The sequence below is a fragment of the Corvus moneduloides genome, chromosome 14 (genome assembly GCF_009650955.1).
Source record: "Corvus moneduloides isolate bCorMon1 chromosome 14, bCorMon1.pri, whole genome shotgun sequence".
NCBI classification, from domain to species: domain Eukaryota; kingdom Metazoa; phylum Chordata; class Aves; order Passeriformes; family Corvidae; genus Corvus; species Corvus moneduloides.
Genome location: NC_045489.1, coordinates 16,477,035 through 16,495,675, shown reverse-complemented (window position 1 = coordinate 16,495,675; position 18,641 = coordinate 16,477,035). Strand labels below are relative to the sequence as shown.

At 47.0% G+C, this 18,641-nt stretch overlaps 1 protein-coding gene across 5 annotated transcripts in view; it reads right to left on the bottom strand.

Moving 5' to 3' along the window:
• The window catches only part of MED12 (mediator complex subunit 12), a 36,225-nt gene that overhangs the window by 1,996 nt on the left and 15,588 nt on the right, over nucleotides 1–18,641 (bottom strand). Inside the window, exons 19-43 of one of the 5 annotated variants that reach the window (XM_032123532.1) lie at nucleotides 17,933–18,096; nucleotides 17,667–17,798; nucleotides 15,687–15,914; nucleotides 15,342–15,486; nucleotides 14,941–15,061; nucleotides 14,163–14,264; nucleotides 13,332–13,445; nucleotides 12,897–13,060; nucleotides 10,000–10,179; nucleotides 9,765–9,836; nucleotides 9,318–9,478; nucleotides 9,066–9,227; nucleotides 8,870–8,981; nucleotides 8,539–8,628; nucleotides 8,001–8,110; nucleotides 7,372–7,507; nucleotides 6,937–7,098; nucleotides 6,018–6,395; nucleotides 5,533–5,683; nucleotides 5,139–5,344; nucleotides 4,629–4,709; nucleotides 4,209–4,426; nucleotides 3,473–3,629; nucleotides 700–879; nucleotides 454–535 (exon numbers count right to left, since the gene is read on the bottom strand). In XM_032123532.1, the coding sequence (XP_031979423.1) occupies nucleotides 454–535; nucleotides 700–879; nucleotides 3,473–3,629; nucleotides 4,209–4,426; nucleotides 4,629–4,709; nucleotides 5,139–5,344; nucleotides 5,533–5,683; nucleotides 6,018–6,395; nucleotides 6,937–7,098; nucleotides 7,372–7,507; nucleotides 8,001–8,110; nucleotides 8,539–8,628; nucleotides 8,870–8,981; nucleotides 9,066–9,227; nucleotides 9,318–9,478; nucleotides 9,765–9,836; nucleotides 10,000–10,179; nucleotides 12,897–13,060; nucleotides 13,332–13,445; nucleotides 14,163–14,264; nucleotides 14,941–15,061; nucleotides 15,342–15,486; nucleotides 15,687–15,914; nucleotides 17,667–17,798; nucleotides 17,933–18,096 (3,808 nt within the window). The remainder of the gene's footprint in view (nucleotides 1–453; nucleotides 536–699; nucleotides 880–3,472; nucleotides 3,630–4,208; nucleotides 4,427–4,628; nucleotides 4,710–5,138; nucleotides 5,345–5,532; nucleotides 5,684–6,017; nucleotides 6,396–6,936; nucleotides 7,099–7,371; nucleotides 7,508–8,000; nucleotides 8,111–8,538; nucleotides 8,629–8,869; nucleotides 8,982–9,065; nucleotides 9,228–9,317; nucleotides 9,479–9,764; nucleotides 9,837–9,999; nucleotides 10,180–12,896; nucleotides 13,061–13,331; nucleotides 13,446–14,162; nucleotides 14,265–14,940; nucleotides 15,062–15,341; nucleotides 15,487–15,686; nucleotides 15,915–17,666; nucleotides 17,799–17,932; nucleotides 18,097–18,641) is intronic. The other 4 variants (XM_032123533.1, XM_032123534.1, XM_032123535.1 and 1 more) reach the window with 4 other exon arrangements.

Below are 18,641 nucleotides of genomic sequence, written 5' to 3'. Positions count from 1 at the left end.
CCTCCTGCCTCCAAGAAGTCTTGTCTGCCTCACAACACAACCACAGTGTCTCTGAGTCATCCACCAAGTGATTGCTCCAGGATTACTGCCTTCCTGTGCCCCTCAGAGGTCACCTGGAGCATAGAAAACACCCCCAGATGATTTTAAAGCTGCACACTGGATCCTTTCAGGAAAGCTGTGTGGCAGTCCCTACAAAGGCTCAGCTCCCTTGTCCCTCTGCAGGCAGCAGGAGGAAGGTCTGGAAGGTTGCTCACAAGCTGGCAAGCACTGCCCTCCCTGCTGCTGTGCCCCCTTGGGCTGGTAGCTCTAAGTCCTGATGCCACCTCCCTGCCAGCATAATTTATGTCCTCAGACAGACAATCTGGCTTGGCCTTGCTTCTCTACACCAGAGTACCTGCAATAGAAAACAGCAGGGAGGAGACTAGAAACAGGATCAAGAACACTCAGGCTTACTGGAAAGCTGCTGTTGAAGCTGTCGAACCAGAGCAGCTGTTTGCTGCTGCTGCTGTGTCTGCTGAAGGCCCTGGCGCTGGAACTGTAAAGAGAGAAACACAGTTACAACCACACCGCTTGCCTGGCAGCCTCAGCATTCACACAGGTCCTGGGAAGCTCAGGCAGGGAGAAAGGGGGGATGCAGGTGGAGCACTGCTGGATTTGTGCTGGACTATCACATCCCCGTGCCTCCGAGGGAACACTCACAATGGGCTGCTGGGGGGGAAGAGCCTGCATCCCCAGCCCCGGGGGCTGGCCCTGCGCCTGTGGCTGAGGCACTGTGGACACCTGGGGCTGCTGCTGGGGTTGGGGCTGCGGTGGCTGGGGCTGCTGCTGCTGCTGTTGCTGCTGCTGTTGCTGCTGCTGCTGCTGCTGCTGCTGCTGCTGCTGCGAAGACAAAAGAGAAGGGACCATCAGGGAACTGTCAGGACAACGCACACAGCACCGGGGCAGGGCAAGGGCTTAAGGAGGAATGATGTTCCATGCAGTAAAACACCCTCGTATGCCATTTTCCTTACAGGTACCTAAATCACTCAAAGTTCACCAGGATTCCACCCCAGGCTGAGAAATGGCAAGAAATACAGGGACAGCAACAAAGTTTTCTGCAAGATGAGGTATTGACAGATGACAGGAAGAGAACTCTGAGTCTACTGGAAAAAAGGTTGGCTGGTTCATCTCCTGCCTCCTAGTTAAGATCAGCAATAATGAATAATGAGTATTTGCCTGAGTCATCCTCAGATTCTTTTCAGAGGTAGCAACAGAGCTCCTATAATCTCCTTACACAATCCACTTCAGGTCAGCTACTCCTACTACTGGAGTTTTCCCTAATCTCTACCCTGAATCTCACATGTTGTGTTTTAAGGCCATTTCTCGTCCTACAGCCTAGGGATAAGAGATAAGGGGGTTTTTTGCTTTCTTTTTAAGATAAAAAATTTGGAGACTTATCTCTCCTGTTGTCTTTGTCTTTCTAATGCAACACACCCAGCTATTTCAGACTTTCCTTCTCATTCATGTCCCCCAACTCTTCAATCTATCTTGCTGTCCTTCCCTGCCACTCATGACAGCTGGTGTTATACTTCAATAAAAGGATGTGGATAAAACTGGATTCAGTGCTCAAAACCAAATGTTTACAGAATTAGTTACGCTTAAAAGAATATTCAGTGTGTTGGAGTCAGAACATACCCAGGAATCTCAAGTTTTTTTCATTTCTCCTAATTTCCAGACAATTCTCCCATCTGTCAATGCAGTTTTTAACTCTCTAGATCAAAAAAAAAAAAGAATTCCTAGCAGAAATAAAAAAATACTAATGCTACCATAACAAACCCAACATGGTGATGATAGGTACAGTTCCAATCACTGGCTCAAAAGGACAAGGTTCAAACCTTGAACAGACTCAGAAAACAAACAAAAATACAATCAGGAGAAGGAACAGTATCTTATGAAAGAAGGTTAGAAAAACCTGACCTTTGGAAGCTGCAAGTGCTCCCTGGGAATGTACATTGGGCAAATAACAGTGAGAAAGAACAGCCAGTAAACAGGACACAGTGGACAATAATAATTCATACAAGAACCAGTCATGAACACATTGAAGCTTGGATCAAGGATTCAAGCCAAAGGAAGTGAGTTTCTAGAACAGCCTTCCAACTTAAACCAGTTTGGTCACAGGTTCCTGACATGGATGCTACGACCCAGGTACACAAGAAAACAGATGACTGACTAGATGAGCCAGGATACCAATTTCATGTCCTACTTTCTTGCAGCAGCTGTCTACCAACCCACATAAAACAAACCAAAAGGCCACCCATCCTTTCCACAAGCCACTGCATCATGAAAGTCAGCTCTAGCACCAGGCACCTGGCATGCCTCTGGTAACACAGCAGGAGTCACACTAATGGGGTATCTGGGGCATTCCACCTTTGTGGGTTTTTTAAGCAACCAAGCAAAGTCAGCTAAAAGCTGAAGGTGTACATGAAGTTACTGAGCTAGAAGTGTTAGCAATTTGTCTGAGGCATGTTCTTCTAAATATGAGTGATGGAGAATGCTAAAAGAAACTTAAAGTGAATAGTCAGGGGGTGCTACTTATCAAAAGGACTAAAAGCTGCTGACCATGCCAGAGGCAGTTCTCTTGTTCAGTGCAAGGCAGCAATTCTCAGATACTGCTGACTGCAGCTCTCTGCAGGAACCACTGTCTCGCTCAGGCCACTCTCTGAACACAAAGACTCAGCACTCTGTGCCATGTAAAGTCTCCCCATATTCCACAGGTTTGCTAGGCCTTGTCGTAAGGTATTGGATTCACCAATTAAACTACCTGTGTTTCTCTGTCAATTCAATACATTTCTGTAATTCCTAGAAATGTATCTGTATTTCACGTAATTATTTAATATTCATAAGATCATAATGCAAATCCATGGAATGCTCATGTCTGTTACTTATGTCTTGTGATCTTCTTTGAACCTAGAGAGCTGGGTCTAACAGTTGCCTTTGGATCCGTTTTTCACCATCTGCTGCAAGAAATGGAGTACATGGACTGATTCACGCCAGATTTTTTGCCATTGGAAACTGCAACCAATACTTATCTTGATCTTGAGAAATGCAGATAAGCCCCTCAAGATGACCTTGAACAACTTTCATGCTCTTTTGAGGACGGGGCTTTTCACTTTGTTTCTAGCTCCTGGCACACCTGTACAACAGCTAACCTTCTGCACAATTTACTGGCTCAGCTGGAGCAGGAAGAGGTGGGACATAGGCCAGAGAACTGAACAGATTTTTAGCTCATGCTGGGTGACTGGCACAAGGCAGTGCAGCAGGAATCTCCATCATAGGAGTGGCCAGCTCTAAGGAAGGGAGAACTGCCTAGCAAAGTACCAGAGACAGCCTCCAACAGAGTGACATCCTTCCTGACACAGAGGGGCACAGGTAAGCAGCACTGGGCAAGCCTCCTCCAGCTGCAGCAGCCTTCCTCCTGTCAGCAACCACTTACCCTCAGCATCTGTTGCTGCTGCTGCTGCCTCAGGTACTGCTGCTGCTGTTGGTCAGGAAGTATCTGGCTGGGTCGAATTCCTGAGGGGACTCCCTGTGGACCCAAATGGTTCATTCCACTCATCATGGGGGTCTGCTGTATTGACTGATGAGGAAACCTGCAAGAGAAAAGGACAAGCTCATGGAGTAAAGGATTCACAGGCAAACAGCTTCTTTAATCCAAACACAACTTCTGCCACCAATGAGACAGCTCCCTGCAATCCATGCTGTGTCTGCAGAAAGGTGAGGGACACAAGGGCATCTCAAGGGTTTAATACAACCTGTTTTTCTAGAAGCCCTAAGTAAGTCATCATCCCACTGCTCTGCATGGCTTTCCTGCTGGATTTATGCCTGCTCAGAAACAATGGAAATCTCAGATTTAGCCCTTTGATGGTGATCTGCTGGCTAGATTTAAAACCAGAACTATGACTTTCTCAGGTAATTTTTCCTCATGCTTTTCTATGCCATCTTTCTCCGGTTGGTAACACAGTTTCCTGCCTACAACTAGCATTTCCAAATTTCATCCTATCTCTCTGTTTCTTCCGTGGACTGAAAGCTGGATAAAGATGTTCCTCTGAGGAAGCAAAGGACAGCATGGAGAATGGGGTTTTCACAGTTTGCTGTTAGAACGGTGTGAGCAGAGCAGGGAAACCCTTAATAAAATACAGCTTATTAACATCCCATAGGGCAGGAGGTACCTCTGTGTGTTGCCCAAGGTGTGCCCATAGCCAGGGGCCTGCTGGTGCACGTAGCCACTTGGTCTCTGCTGCATCTGTCTAACAGGATCCACTAGAGCCGGATTAGAGCTGGGGTGGGAATTCTGATAGGGCTGACCAGAATAGGTAGGAGGTACCATTGTGCCTGACTGGGACGGGTGCTGCTGAAGGCCTATGTGGGAGACGTAAGGAGTGTAACCCTGAAATGAAACAAAAAGGTCTTTTTTAGTCATGGGGTGAAAAGGAACACAGAACACAGGACATCAGCCTCCTGTAAATACCGTCACAGGGAAGCTCATCAGGGAGAAGAGCCAAGAGCTTTCAGGGCTTAGCAGCAAGAACAAAGCTGCAGCCCTGTGCTGGAGCCAGATTCTAGCCCTACCTGCAGTCACTGCCACTTACCTGGGAGGGCTGCAGTGCTCCATAAGACGGGGTTGGGGCCATTTGGCGCACGGGCTGCTGGCCCATTATGCCCTGGCCCTGCTGGAAGGCAAGAGAGAAATGCTTTTTCCAACATCTCCAAAGGGCAGGAACACTGCTGCTCTCTTCTCAGCAGCTCCCACTAAATAAGACAAGTGGCTTCACTGCTTAACCTACGACGCTGCTGCACAGCAGGCACACGCTCATGACTTCTGCCTCACCCTGACCTGGGACAAACAGGCCACTAAAAAACCTGCCACCGCCAGCCAGAACATGCCCCTCTCATTCCCCAGTGGCCACCCCATGACAGCCTCCTCCTGTTAGTGACATGGGCCCACAAAGCAGGTGGCACCACAGGAACAGACACAAGAAACAGCATCTTTCTGGAGCAGATACAGAGCTGGGCAGCTCTGGCTAAAAGGGACAGCGCTGAACAGCCTGGCCATGCTATACTGTGGAGTCAGCAACAGCAAGAGCACAGCTCTGACTTACCAACTTTGCTTGCAGCTGCTGCCTCAGTATCTGTCCCTGGGACACTGGAGGCTGCTGCCTGTACACTGCTGGCTTGTAGGAGGGGTCAATGCCCATCATGCTCCCCATCCCTGGAGGCAGCACACCACTATAGGGAGGGCGACTCTGAACTAGTTTTCCCAGTGGCATGCGTACTGGTCTGTAGGATGTATCCAGGCGAGGGCCACCTGCAAGAGGAAGAGGAACAGGCAGACCAGTCACAGGCTACTGCTGCACCTCATAGCTCCAGAATGACTGCTCATCACTGTACCTAGACATGACAGGCAAAAGGAGAAAGTGTAGGGACCTGCACAGGGCCATCTCACAGAAAAGGTTCCCAAAGAGCTGTAACATGTTGGCTCTCCTGTGCACCTACCTGCTGGAAGAGGCTGATTCTGGGCATAGAGACCCACTGGTGACTGTCCATATGCCAGCCTCGACATGGTGCTTCCTGACTGGTGGTGCAAGAGATCTGTAGGCATACCAACTCCATATGAAACCCCTCGGCTAGGGCCCAACACAAAGTCCTGTGAAGACAAAGCGATAAGAAAGATCAACGTGCTCTGGGAATTCATGAATGGAGGAAGAGTATTAAAGGGTTGAAAAGTCCACAGGAGGAAGCCAAGGATGTTATCTGAGCTGGGCAGACTCCTTTTCTCCCATCAGGGATTAAGAAAATGTTTGCCTTGCCCCAAGCTGAAAGAAAGAGCAGGATAAAGCTCCAGTACTCCCAGCTGAGAGGAAACACATCACATCTTCACCAGAACACCACTCTCAGGCTCCTCAGGAAGACTCTAGGGAGTGTTCTGTGACTAAGAGTGGAGGACATGGGACGCCCACAGCTGCTGGACACTCCATTACCTCAGTTTTGCTGGCAGATTGGTTGCGTTTCTTAGTTTTGCTCTGTTTCTTCTTGCGTTCTTCAGTGGAGGCAGCAGGATTGGAGCTTGTTTTATCAGCCTTGGCTGGTTCTGCAGTTTTCTTCTCTGGCTCTAAAGCCACAGGTGTAGGAGGCTCTTCCTCTTCAGGGGGCAGTGGCAAGGGCTCCAGGTAGTAACTGCGGGGCTTGGGTTTCAGGTGTGTGTGATACAGAAGAAGCCTCTGCTGCTCCTCAAACCTGGACACCTTGCGATCCACCCGGACTGTCCCAAACCATCCCCAGGAGAGAGGGGCTGAGTGCTTTAAACCCTCAAAAAGATCCCAAGGGGAAATCTTCTGCTTTGTAGAGACTTGCAAACCCTTTAAAGCAAAAGAGATAAGAACCTTCAAGTCCCTGTTGTTGCTCCTATGAGGGCACAGGAAGCTCTGTGCTTTCTTCAGGCTCTACTCCAGATGTCTCAGTAAACAGACTGAGCCCTTGCTAATGGTCCTTACTCTTCCAGGTGGCAAAGCAGCCATTTCTAAAGGCCTTCATCAACAACTGTCTAGTCTCTTTCATCCCATCTCTGCCAGTCTCCTCACACTGGCTCTGCCCAGTAACTTATGTGACAGGGATTATGTGTTTCTCTTACACTTCATATAACCATAAATACAACCCCCAAATTTAGTTAACATCTCAGGTCACAGCAGCATGCTATCACCAAGCATTAACACCCCCGCGTTGCCCTTTCTGGACATGGTTATGTGCCAGCTTGTCTGCGTGCAGCCAGCCACTTAAAGCTCATCAGGGAATGAGGCACTGCATACAGATGCCTCCCAAGCTGTGCAGACTTAAGGCATCAGAGGACAAGGTGACACCTGCACTCAGGAGCTGTGATACAGACAAAAATGCTTCACTTACCTCTTTCTTGAAGATGGAATCAAAACCAGCTATTTTATTGCCTTTAGTGTCAATGAGGGATCCCTGAGGTTCACAGGTGATGACATCTCGGGTCTGCTTGGGAAGTGGCAGTAGCTGTCGCACCTTCTCCAGGCTGTCAGACTGACGGTCCCCCAGCTCTTTCTGCACAAGTGCAACAGAGAGGACTTGAAGAATTTTTCAGGAAAAACCATCCAAAGCCCACCTATGCCTCTTCTGGTATTGGCCTCCATCCCTGCATTACCTCTCACCTTTGCACCCTTCAGTCCTACAGAGTCATAGGGGCCACCCTCACTACTTCATCTAAACAGCAGCAACAGGACAGGTACTGTTCATGAGACACAGGTAAATCTGCATAGCTGGACAACCACAACACAGCACACTCTGGGTCCCCAGACAGAGCCTGGTGTCCCTCACCCTGAGTTTCTTGACAAGATTCATATACGCCCGCTTGTTCTCCTCCATGCTGCCCTGAGAGATGCTGGACATATCAGCAGCCAGGGTGCCGTTGATGAGAACACTCAGCATGTCCAGCACGGTGGTAAAGAGCTCACTGTTGGTCAGAGCAGAAAGGTCAGTCACCTGAAAAGCTGATAAAAAGCCTCTGCCATCATTGCAACACCAAACACTATTAGATTGTCAAGACTTCCGCCCACATTTAGAAGTGTCAGTCTTCAGAATAACCTCCCACACTAATCCTCCTTTTCCTTATACACCACACTTGAGTTTTACTCCCACTTGAGTTAGGTGCAGTATTACAGATTAAGACTGGACTCCTCTGTACCCATTCAGCACCTCTAAAAAGCAGACTCAGCTCTCCCCTGCATCTCTCTCTGCATCTGCAAAGCCAAGTTTGTTCTGAATATGGCAGAGTGCACTTGGCTATCAGGACCTAAGTTATAGCTTGCTATTACTCCGAAGTCTCTTTCAGCTGTCACTTCTGACAGATCATCTAGAGAAACAGCCAGCTCACATGAGAAACAGGGCCATGCTAACAACTGCCTCCCTTGAGAAGTGTATACACCAGAAGTCAGCCAGAAAGTTACTTGTTTGACTGCATGTCCACAGTGCCACTGCTGATAATGTCCAGGAGAAGCACGGCCCATTCAGTTGTCTGTTGTGTGCTGCGTTGGACTGTGTCGAACATTCCCCCCACCTGGCAGAGAAAGGGAGTTTAGTCACAAGGACACCAAGAAACACTGAGATTTTGAAGTGAGAAAGGAGCTTAAACCAGAGCTTGAAGGAGCTTATCTCCTACTGAGAGCTGAAGGAGACTGCTGTCAGCAGCCAAACCTCAGATGCAAATAGTAGTGCTGTGGGCTGCAAAATCATTCAAAGGGGAAGGCATATCTACAAAAAAGAGACCAAGTCTTTGGATTTCATCCTGGTGAAACAGAGCAAGGGAGTTTATTTATGCACCCTATCCCACTCAGGGCTCAAGACCTAGAAGCAGTACAAGTGTCTCTCCTACTTCCTTGCCTCAGGACATATATAGACCCTCTAGTGTGTGCTTGTTCCAAAGGAAAAAAAAGGCAGACAACTCCTCAGCCCAGATGGTTAAGCTCTTTTTCTGCAACTGCTCACCAAATTCAGCCGCAGTTTCAAGGCCTCATGCATCAGCTGCTTGGCTTTGCAGTCATCTTGGTACTGATCTTCTCGCCAATTTGTAACAATCTAAGAAATACAGAAGAAAGGACAGACCTCACCAGCTGTATGCTGAAGCTTGGAGAGAGCAGCTTGTACCACTCACTGTCTGGTGACTCAGAAATGGTCAGCTCAAGCTCCCTATGCCAAACAGGGTACGACAGGCAACATCCTGAGGCCGTGCTCAAGGGCCTGTCTGCTGGAGGGGCGAGTCCCTGAGGAAAGTGAGGGGAGAAGCAAGACACCTACAGGGGAGAAACAAGACCCCTACCTGCTGGACCTGACTGTACAGAGAGGTGAGGAGGCCTTCCCGCTGCTCATCCTGTCCTTTCAAGCATGTCAGCACCAGTGACAGAAACGGCTGCTGGCTCAGGAGGGACATACTGTGAGAGAACAGAGAAGGAATTATACTGCCAGGCTGGGGGATCAGCACAGCAAGCACTGCCTGCCCTTCCCCCTGGACTCGCCTCTTCTGCTTCTGGCGGTCCCGCTCCTTGCGGGATGATGACCCTAAATGTTGTCCTTTCTCCAGTTCTTCTCCAGCAGCTTTCAGCACATGGCCCTGCACTGATGTTGGAAGCTTGGCAATCAGAGGGGCCACCAGCCACACTCCGGATCTCTCCAGGGAGCTGTGGCAACACAGGAGAAGAAAATGTTTACAATGCAATTTAAGATTTAGACTTGTCTACAAGGGAGCTGCACGCTGGCTCTACACCTACCTGAGGATGGGTTTGGATTTGTTGCTGGCAGGTGCAGCACTTGTTGAGCTACTGATATTGTTGACTCCATTACCAGTACAGCTAGCAGAGCTGGTCTCTGCTGACTGCTGAAATACCTCAATGGTGGCCTTGGCTATATTTTCTAACAAGGAGTTCATCTCCTGTAGGTAGGGAAGAAAAAGACAGTCAAATCCTTCTCTGAGAGCACTTACTGCTTGCAGATTTCAACTCAGTACAAAGCCAGTTTGCCAGCTTCCTCATGGCTGCTGCTCTTGGGGTCTCAGAATCATTGCTTTTTTCTCATGCTTGGCTTTCACAGGCCTGACTCCCTCATTGTTTACTTCCTCCCTATCCCCCCTTCTGCCAGGCCACCTCCCCACAACAGCCACAACTCACAAACAGCCACTTCACTCTCCCCTGTATGATCCCCTTTGAGCAGAAACTCACATTGCTTGCTGTCTGTTTAATCATGAGCTGCAGCTCCAGCGAGGACTGCCTCATGGTCCACTGGTCCAAATTCTGTAATGCACACACACACATACTTCATGTAATTCCTTATCTCAGTTCAGACTACACCAACCCACATCCTCAGGTCCCACCATAACGAGTGACACACTCCTCAGAGGGGTGCATTTACATGAGGCAACTACTAGGACACTCCGATTCTGCCAGGAGCCTGCACCTGCAAGATGCGTTTAATTCTCTGTCGCTGAGGATTTTCTCCCTCTTCATTGTCCAGGAGCCGGTGTGGATAACAAATCAGCTGCATCAGCCTCTGGGCCTGTGTGCTGCTCAGGACAGGATCCTGCAAGTCATTGCTGTCTTCACAGAGGGACTTCAGACATCGTTCTCCTACCCACTCCTGCAAGACGAAGGCAGAGTCAGCACAGTCAAACTGATGTCTGATTCCAAGCCAACGCCCCTGCTTCAGTTTCAGAGAGATGCATGGAACACATCAAAATCATAAAAGCCTTATTAGTATGCAGTTATGCCTGATAATCATTTCTCTTCATGAACTGTACTATCCTGATTCAGCAGGCATCAGGCACAGCACAGCAATCGGAACAGAGGAAACAAACTTTGACAAGTCAGCAGTAATGAAACACAGTAGTTGCTCTTTCTTTTGAGAAAATATTGGTGTGATTTAACAGTACACAGTCACTACCACGTCCAGGCTCCATCAACACTGCCACTTGGGCTCAGAAGATCAGAAGGGATCACTTAAAATTGTTTGGTCTATTTCCAGCACAACAAAGCTCCGGAGCTCTCCTAAATTAGGTAACTCAGGGTTGCAGCTAGCACTAAACCAGAACATGTCTTGGGGAAAAGCACACCCCTTAATTCTCATATAGTCATGGAAAACACACTGCCATACTTAGTAAAAACCAATTACTTTACATCTCAAACTCTGGAAAGGAAAATAACTGACTGGATACAAGCCACATGTCATGAGAAGGCAGACAGAAAACTATTACTGTCAGCCTCTCAATTTCAGTTGATGCTCCCTAAATGTATGATAATAATAAGGGCAGCAGCTTCCAAACATGAGGTAGGTACTTCACTCCATTTACAGTTAACTGGCAGCATTTGTTAGTGCAGAAATTTTTCATATTTAAAATTAGGCAAATTCATTAAATTAAAATCAACAGAGGACTGCTATATAAGCACTTCTGCATCTGCAGAGCAAGCCTGATCAGAGAATTGTTCCACTGAGAAGTGACAACAAAAGAAGAGATGAGGATCCAGTTCATTATGCACAGGTGCTGATGCTAAGCCTAGAAAGCTGGAAAAGCCCTTCAGCAGTGGGCAGCACTCTAAGCACTGAAGCACAAAGACTGCAAAGGTCAAAACTCTGGTTTGAAATCCTCGTGAAATCACAGCCTAGATCATTACCTTCACTCCAGATGAAGTTTACACTTTGCCAATACATGAGATTTAGTGACCTCTCCAATGCCTATTACATTTACCCTCTTCAGTGTTGCTACATCATCATCATCTCTTGATTATAATCTCTTTCTTGCCTAGGTAATACACATATCCTTGGAAAGACTCTTTTTATCACTTGCTCAGCTTCTTACAAGAACTCAGACATCGTTTCCAATCCACTTTATTGGTATAAACAAGAAAGAAAGACGTGCTGGAGGGGAAGGAATGCCATCCAGAGGGACCTGAACAGGTTTAAGAGGTGGGCACTGGAACAGGTTGCCCAGAGAACCTGTGGATGCCCCATTCCTGGGAGTGTTTAAGACCAAGTTGGATGGGGCCCTGAGCAACCTGGTATAGTGAACATGGTCCTGCCCATGACCTTTAAGGCCTTTAACCCTTTAAGGTCCATTCCAACCCAAACCATTCTGAGTCTATGAAGAAACATTTACATTAATTATAATCTGCTCCTTTTCCCCATCCCTTCACAATGAAATCTATTATAAAATATATACCTGAAGCTGAGATTGAGAAATCACAACCTACAATTTAAGGCATTGATAGTGCAAGTTGACTGCTCACAGTGGAGGTGCTAATATTAAATACAGAATTTTATCAGCCCTTTACAGCTGCAGGAAGCCAGTCTGGTGGTAACTCATGGGTATCTACTGGAATGCTCACTCCTACATAACCAATGCTGCCAACAACTGGTATGAGCTGTGATACCTGGCACTGCTACTCCCTGCTGTGCACAAACACTTTTACTTACTTCGAGTCCTGCCTATATAGACTTTGATCAGCAAGGGAAAATCTACTTCTGTAAATGCTACAGTCAGGTTTCAGTGACATCAAGAATGTTGAATTTATACTTAAAAATAGGTGGTTCCAATTCTTTTTTGGTAAGCCGGTAATATTGCTATGCAATGAGCCAATTAATAAACAACAGCATGAGGACAACACACAGCACTGATGGTCGGTTTACACATTAGTAATGTAAAATACAGGTTTCAGATTGTAACACCACATCTTTCCTGCTGAGAGAATAAACTTATAACCAAGGCTAAGGATACCCTTCAACATCCATTTTCATACAGCATGGTTACATCCACTCCACTCTGCAACCTTGTTAGCCAGGTCAGTGTCAACTTTCCTCAAAGGAAAAGAAATACCAGTGCTGTCAGATTAGGCTAAGCAAAAGGTTTTTGTTGTCATTGTTTTAATTAACTAAACAGAGCAATGCAAAGCCCAGGGATACATTAACAGCCTTAGCTGCAAGAAACACTTAAGCTGCATTCTGAAAGACACCATTTATCATTTCAATAAACTGTCTTTATCGTGCTGATCTTCTCTGCCTTCAGCACACATCTCAGGATACCACTCCCAGCACTCCCCCTCCTTGGACAGGAGCCCTGCACTACTGCCAAAGCAAAGGGAAGGCAGTCCCTGCATACTGCAACACCTAATTCTTGAGTACTGCTTGTCTCTGTGTTTTGCTAACAGTGAGCAATCCTCTGTATTGTCACATGACAGAAACACTGCAGGTTCTTCACTGATCTTTCAAAGAAATACCTGCCAAACCCAACCTGAAGAAAGGCATATGGGATATATATGTCTGCAGAAGGGATAAGGACAAACTTAAAGATGGGACAGACTCACCTGTTGACATATACTCCTCAGTACGTATTTGGCATAAATATCCAAGCTAGCTGTTTCTACAGTTACTACCCGACCACCAGCCTTCCTGGTGCCCAGCTCATCATCCATGAGATCATCAACACCTCCAGGGTGGGAAAAGCCAGAACCTTTCAGTTCTGCATCTCCTAAAAGGAAAGCACAAGTGTCACGTAATCAACAACTCTAACCACAAAGCCTGACTCAAAAAACTTCTTGAGATTCTGTAAGCTCTCCCTGGGATCAGTAATCTCTCTGCAGAAAAGAGACTCAAAGAATGTTTACAGCTACACACAAGCCACATATTCACCAGAACACATCTCCTCTGGCCTTCTGTACAGCCAACACATACAATATAGTGCCTTTCTCCCACTCCCATGAAAAACATGCTTATGGGCTCAGGCTAACACAGGTACACACCCAGAACAAAGACAGCCTTCAGCACTGCAAAGACTGCTCCATCCACAATGCGATTCTGGGAAGCTGCCAGTAAGTGACGGTCACAGGAAGAGCGAATTCCCACAGTGGGTTTGTCTGCAAAGAGGACAAAGGGGAAAGGCAATACTCAGTAAGAGAGAAAGGCACGGGCTCCAGAGCTGCCTGAATTATGTGCCAGCAAGTACGATAAAATTCAGCTCAGAGAATCCCGAGGCCAGTTCCTTTCCTAACTCTAACATGGCGTCCATTTAATTAAGTTTCAAGAAGCATAATGTCAATCACGTTGTGACAACTGAACCATGAAATCCAAATGGGGTGCAGAGCTTGTGTCATGAACTCCGAGCTCCAACAGTACCCTAGACCTAGAATACAGACTGGATTTAGAAATCTGAGCTATCAGGATACTGGTGAGAAGCCAAGAACAGAGCTTCCTGGAATGTTTCCATCATCACACAGAAAAGGAGTGCTGTAAAACAGCAGCTTCTGGCACCAAGTTAAGAGGCTATACAAAGCTCAAGACATAAAAGAAGAAGTGATCATTACTCTAATGGTTTAGTGACAGCAAGGCCACCTCTACTGGCTGGTTTCCTGCCTCCAAGAACCTTCTCCCCAATGCCTAGCTACCATAGAGTGACATAAATGGAAGGATACTGTTCTTTGTCCTATGAAGAAAGCAGTGCATCAGGCTTTGCCTGCTTTATTCAAAGCAAGCAGGTTATGATCTCTATCCAAAAGGTCTTGTATCTCTCTTCTTGAGGTGCAGGAGCCTCAGTACTTTCACAATAAAGAAAAGCTCTAGGTTCATTCACTTACTGCCGTCTTGCTGGCATGGGTTCAGCTGTGGAGTCTTAAACAGATGGAGTAAAATCCGGCAGGTCAGACGTGCTCCTGGTTCTGAGTCCTGTTCACTGCAGGCTATGTAAAGAAAACAGACAACTGAGATTTCTTAAGCACCAGGACAGCTGACTCTCAATCCAAAAGCTATTCACAGTGCACTGCCCTGGAGCAGCCAACCAAGAAGCTGCAGCAGCCTTATTGTATTTACAAATATGGAGCATGTGCAGCAATTAACATGCAAGCGAGCAAATCCATCAGTATTATCCCCAGTGACATTCACTGCATTCTGCTTGCTCCATCTTTCCAACTTCAACCTGTCAAGAGTCTGGATGTTGTAATCCCCAGAGCAGAGATAGGAAGGCTGGTGGCAGAGTAAGGCAGTGGCACAGGTGCTGTAAACCCAGCTGGCTGCTCTAGCCAAAACGCTAAGCTGAACAGTATTATCAGTGGGAGGCATACTGCTGGAGTTCAGAGCTGAGTACAGTGGTCACACAGTGAGGCTGGTAACACCTCTCCATGCTTATTTCAGCTTGCACATAAACTCAAGAGAGCAGGGCAGTGAAAAACCTTAGCACAACCAGTTTTTGGCAGAAATCAAAAGGCCAGAATTTCTCTAAAGCATCATATTCAGTTATTAAGTATAAAAGAAGTATTGGAGGCATGTTTCACAGCTATGGGGTTCACCAAGTATCCGTTAAGCACGGGCCTTTGGGTCAGAACTGAGTCAGACAGGTTTGTGCAGGGATGCACTTACCAGCATTGAGGAGTGAGGGGATAGCAGCACAGCGAATCAGGTCCTCCAGCAGCAAGCACTGCCGGGCAATGAGAATGGCAACAAAGGTGGCCAAGGAATCATGGAAAGATAAGTCACTGACCTGAAAGAGAGGAGATCAGCCAGTGATCCAAACAGCCTCTACCTCATTCCCTCTGTCAGCAATTCCTACGAGCTGGGGGGCGGAAGGGCCCATAACCCCTGTTCAACGTCCATGGTCTGCCCAGGCTGCAACAAACACCAGCGGCAGCCCCTGGTGTTCAAAGCCTTTTCCCTGCCCTCAGAAGACAAAGCCTCCATCCCTTGTTCACTTTTGCCTTCCCCCAAGGGATCCCTCCACTCCTGCTTCAATTCCTTTTCCCCTTTTGAATGTTTGCACTTGCATCAACATTGCAGAGGAGATCATTGAAGCCACAGGTCCCATTATTGGAGGAACAGCACAAAGCTTTGAGCACACCCAGCCACTCGGCACTTAGAGACTTGCAGTAGCCAGTTAGCTCAGCACACAGGATAGCAATGTCGTTCACCCTGTTAAATAAATAATGAAAAAAGCAGAGGGTCAGCTTTGCTACTCATGCATGCCATCAGGTCAGCGATTTTCTAAGGGACCCCAGCCTTGGCTCTTCCTTCTTCATACCCCAAGACAGCCAAGATACGGCTACTGGCTTCCTTACCCTCACCTAAAGAATTTACTTTCTCAGTAGAACCATGAAAGCTCTGTCTCTCACCTGTCTGGATCGTGGTGTCCCACACACACGTGCATTAGTGCATTACAGACGAAACTGTAGCGGTTGGCTGGGTTCTCATTGAGGCTCTTGCCCAGGTTGGTGTACGTAAAGTTATGTGCAGATGGATTTTCAATAGTGTCAATCATGAACTCTGGTTCCCACAGCATGTTGGAGTCAGATGGCTCAACATTGCAATAGATTGTGTTTTTCACCTTGGAACAGAAGTCACTAAACAGGACAGAAAAGAGATTAGGAATACGAAACCCTAAGTGGTCACTGAACTCTGGTGAGCAAAGACAAACCCTCTCTGGGCAAGAACATGTTGAAACTCAAGATCACTGTGTACCAATAAAGACATTTGGTTTTTTCTATTTATTCCTTTCTGTGCTTGCATTCTAAGACATGTTAAACATTCAGTTTATTTCCACATCAACCAGAACTTTACAAAATTTCTATCAGTACTCCTCTTCTATGGGGAGGAGATTCAGCTCCTCATAAGTAATTCCAAACCTCTAGTAATTTATCCACTCACCCTCCTTTGGGCCTAAATCCACTACATGCTTTTTGGAGTTTGCTGCCCCAAACCACAAGGCACAGTTGTACCATGACATAAACAGGGGTCTAATGATGCTGTTTGTTCTGTTCTCCATTAGTTTCCAAACAATATTTAATATTTAATTTGCTTTCTGACTGCTACTGTACCCTATAATGACATTTTCAATTATGTATCTGTTACAGTTCAAAGATCCTTTATTCAACCAGTAGAATATATCCACCACCACACAGAATTTAGAAAGGAACAAAGACAATCCTATGTGCATTTTTCTATGTTTAACAACACTGAATTTCATCTGTCTGTTTATCACCTGGTCACCATCAATGGTGACCAATTACTACAAAAACCTGCAGCCAACTTCTATTATATGCTAAGTAACAGCTATATGAAAAGTTTTGATATCACCACTCACACTTCTAAGGCATAAAATAGCACAAGAATTAGCAGAGTGCTTTGGAACTCCTTGTTTCAATCTCTAACTTACTGTTTGCCTGCTAGGGATTATTCCCTTTTATCTGCGGCCACTTACTTTAAAGTTTTGCTGAGCAGCTTTTGGGAATTCAGTTAGACTAGTATCAGGTTTCTCATTTCTGTATGTATGACAACTCCTTCAAAGAACTCCACTATGACAAACTATGACAACAGCAATCCCTCCTGCTCTCAATTCAGTCCAGAGAGAGACTTCCAATGCTCTCTGTAGCTGGGAGTTTGGCCAGCTGATATCAAGACAAAAGCCATTCTCACAGCCCCTCACTAGGGGGTAACACCAAGGCTCAGATGGTCCCACAACACACCTGCACTGGAAACACTAATAGGGAGCAGGGGCTGAGAGAGAAGACAAAGTGAAGCATTGTACTGCAAAACAGGGCTGTCAGGAGAATTACCCCTTCACAGGATCAGGTAAGCACAAAGCCTGGGAAATATGTGGACTCCATCTCTGGGTGGCTATGGAAGCTAGTGGAGGGACAGTTCCCAAGATAAGAAGGTCGCAGCATAAACTAATCCCATGGGACAGAACCTGGGGGCAACATCAGCACAGCAGAACCCAAACAGCCAACAGGAGCAGAAAAAGGAGTGCAAAGTAGCACAGGAACAAACCCAGAACCAAGCAGAGCAGGTTCAGAAACAGCTCAAGGAGTATTAGGGAGCAGAGAACCACCTTTAAGATGAACTGCTCAGTCATCAGTTTAGCAGGAACAAAACTATCTACATCTATCCTCCAGGAGTGGGGTAGGTACCGACCTGTGGAGGTACAGAGGACTACTGAGGTAATTTACCAAAAGATGATAATTTAAGAGTCAAGATTATCCACTGAATCACTGAGAGGCTCTTGAGCAATCCCATCAAACAAGATCAAAAGCAAAGTTTAAGTCAAGGCGCTACAGTGAGCAGTACCCATTGCATCTCAGCTGCATCAGACTCACCTAAATAGCTCCCCAAATTTACTTTTGAGGTGACTGCAGGAGGTATACAGGTCGTAGAGATAGGCCAGGATACAGCGCTCTGCTGAGGAGCCATCCGAGCGGTTCATGCCATGTTTCACCACCCCACACAGACTGCAGAGAGACAAAAGAAGTGAGCTGAACCCTGAGTAGCTGCCTTTTGGGTAGGATATAGATGTCCCTGCCCCTTATGAACCCCCAGAACACACACTGCTTCCTTACACCCTGTGAGAGGGAGATGCCCTTACCCTTCGAAGACCTGAGCCATCTGGTCCTGGTTCAGGATAAGGCAGGAGTGGTAGTGCCGCAGCACAGCCACGATGCACAGGCACAAGCTGGTGGTATAGCTGCCAACAAGGTCGGAGGATTTCAACAGCAGTTCTGCCTCCACCACGCTCAGTTCATTCAGCAACTGCACCCAATGACAGAAAAACCCTTCAACAGCCACAGGGGTAAGGTATGGTCAGAAAGGGAGGAGGCACACCAAACCCACAGCCTATAGGACCTGCCAGGAAAGGCACTGCCAGGCACTTTCTACTTAGGGATGTACCCCAGAACAGTTGGCACAATGTCTCAGGCAGTACAAGGGGCTGTCAGGGCTTGGTATCAGAGGGTGACTGGGACAGGCAGTATCAAGCAGCTTGTTTGGTAGTTCTATCCTGCATAAATCTCACTCTGATATCCTTTCCAGGCTAGGCTTCCAGAGACACCTGGTACAGGCTGAAGAAACAGCAACAGGATTTTAGCAGGATCCAGAAGGCAGCTTGAGCTGCCATGTGCCAAGGATCTTTCCAGGGGAGCAAGTTAGGCAAGGTGCCAGGGACAGACAACCCCCTTCTCATTTAGAACAAGGCCCTGCTGCAACCAGGGACAGATATGCAATGCAAGTCCTTTGGAGACAAGCCCAAATCCTTTGGAAGAATAATCCTGAGAACAGAACATGCAAGACTATCTGCC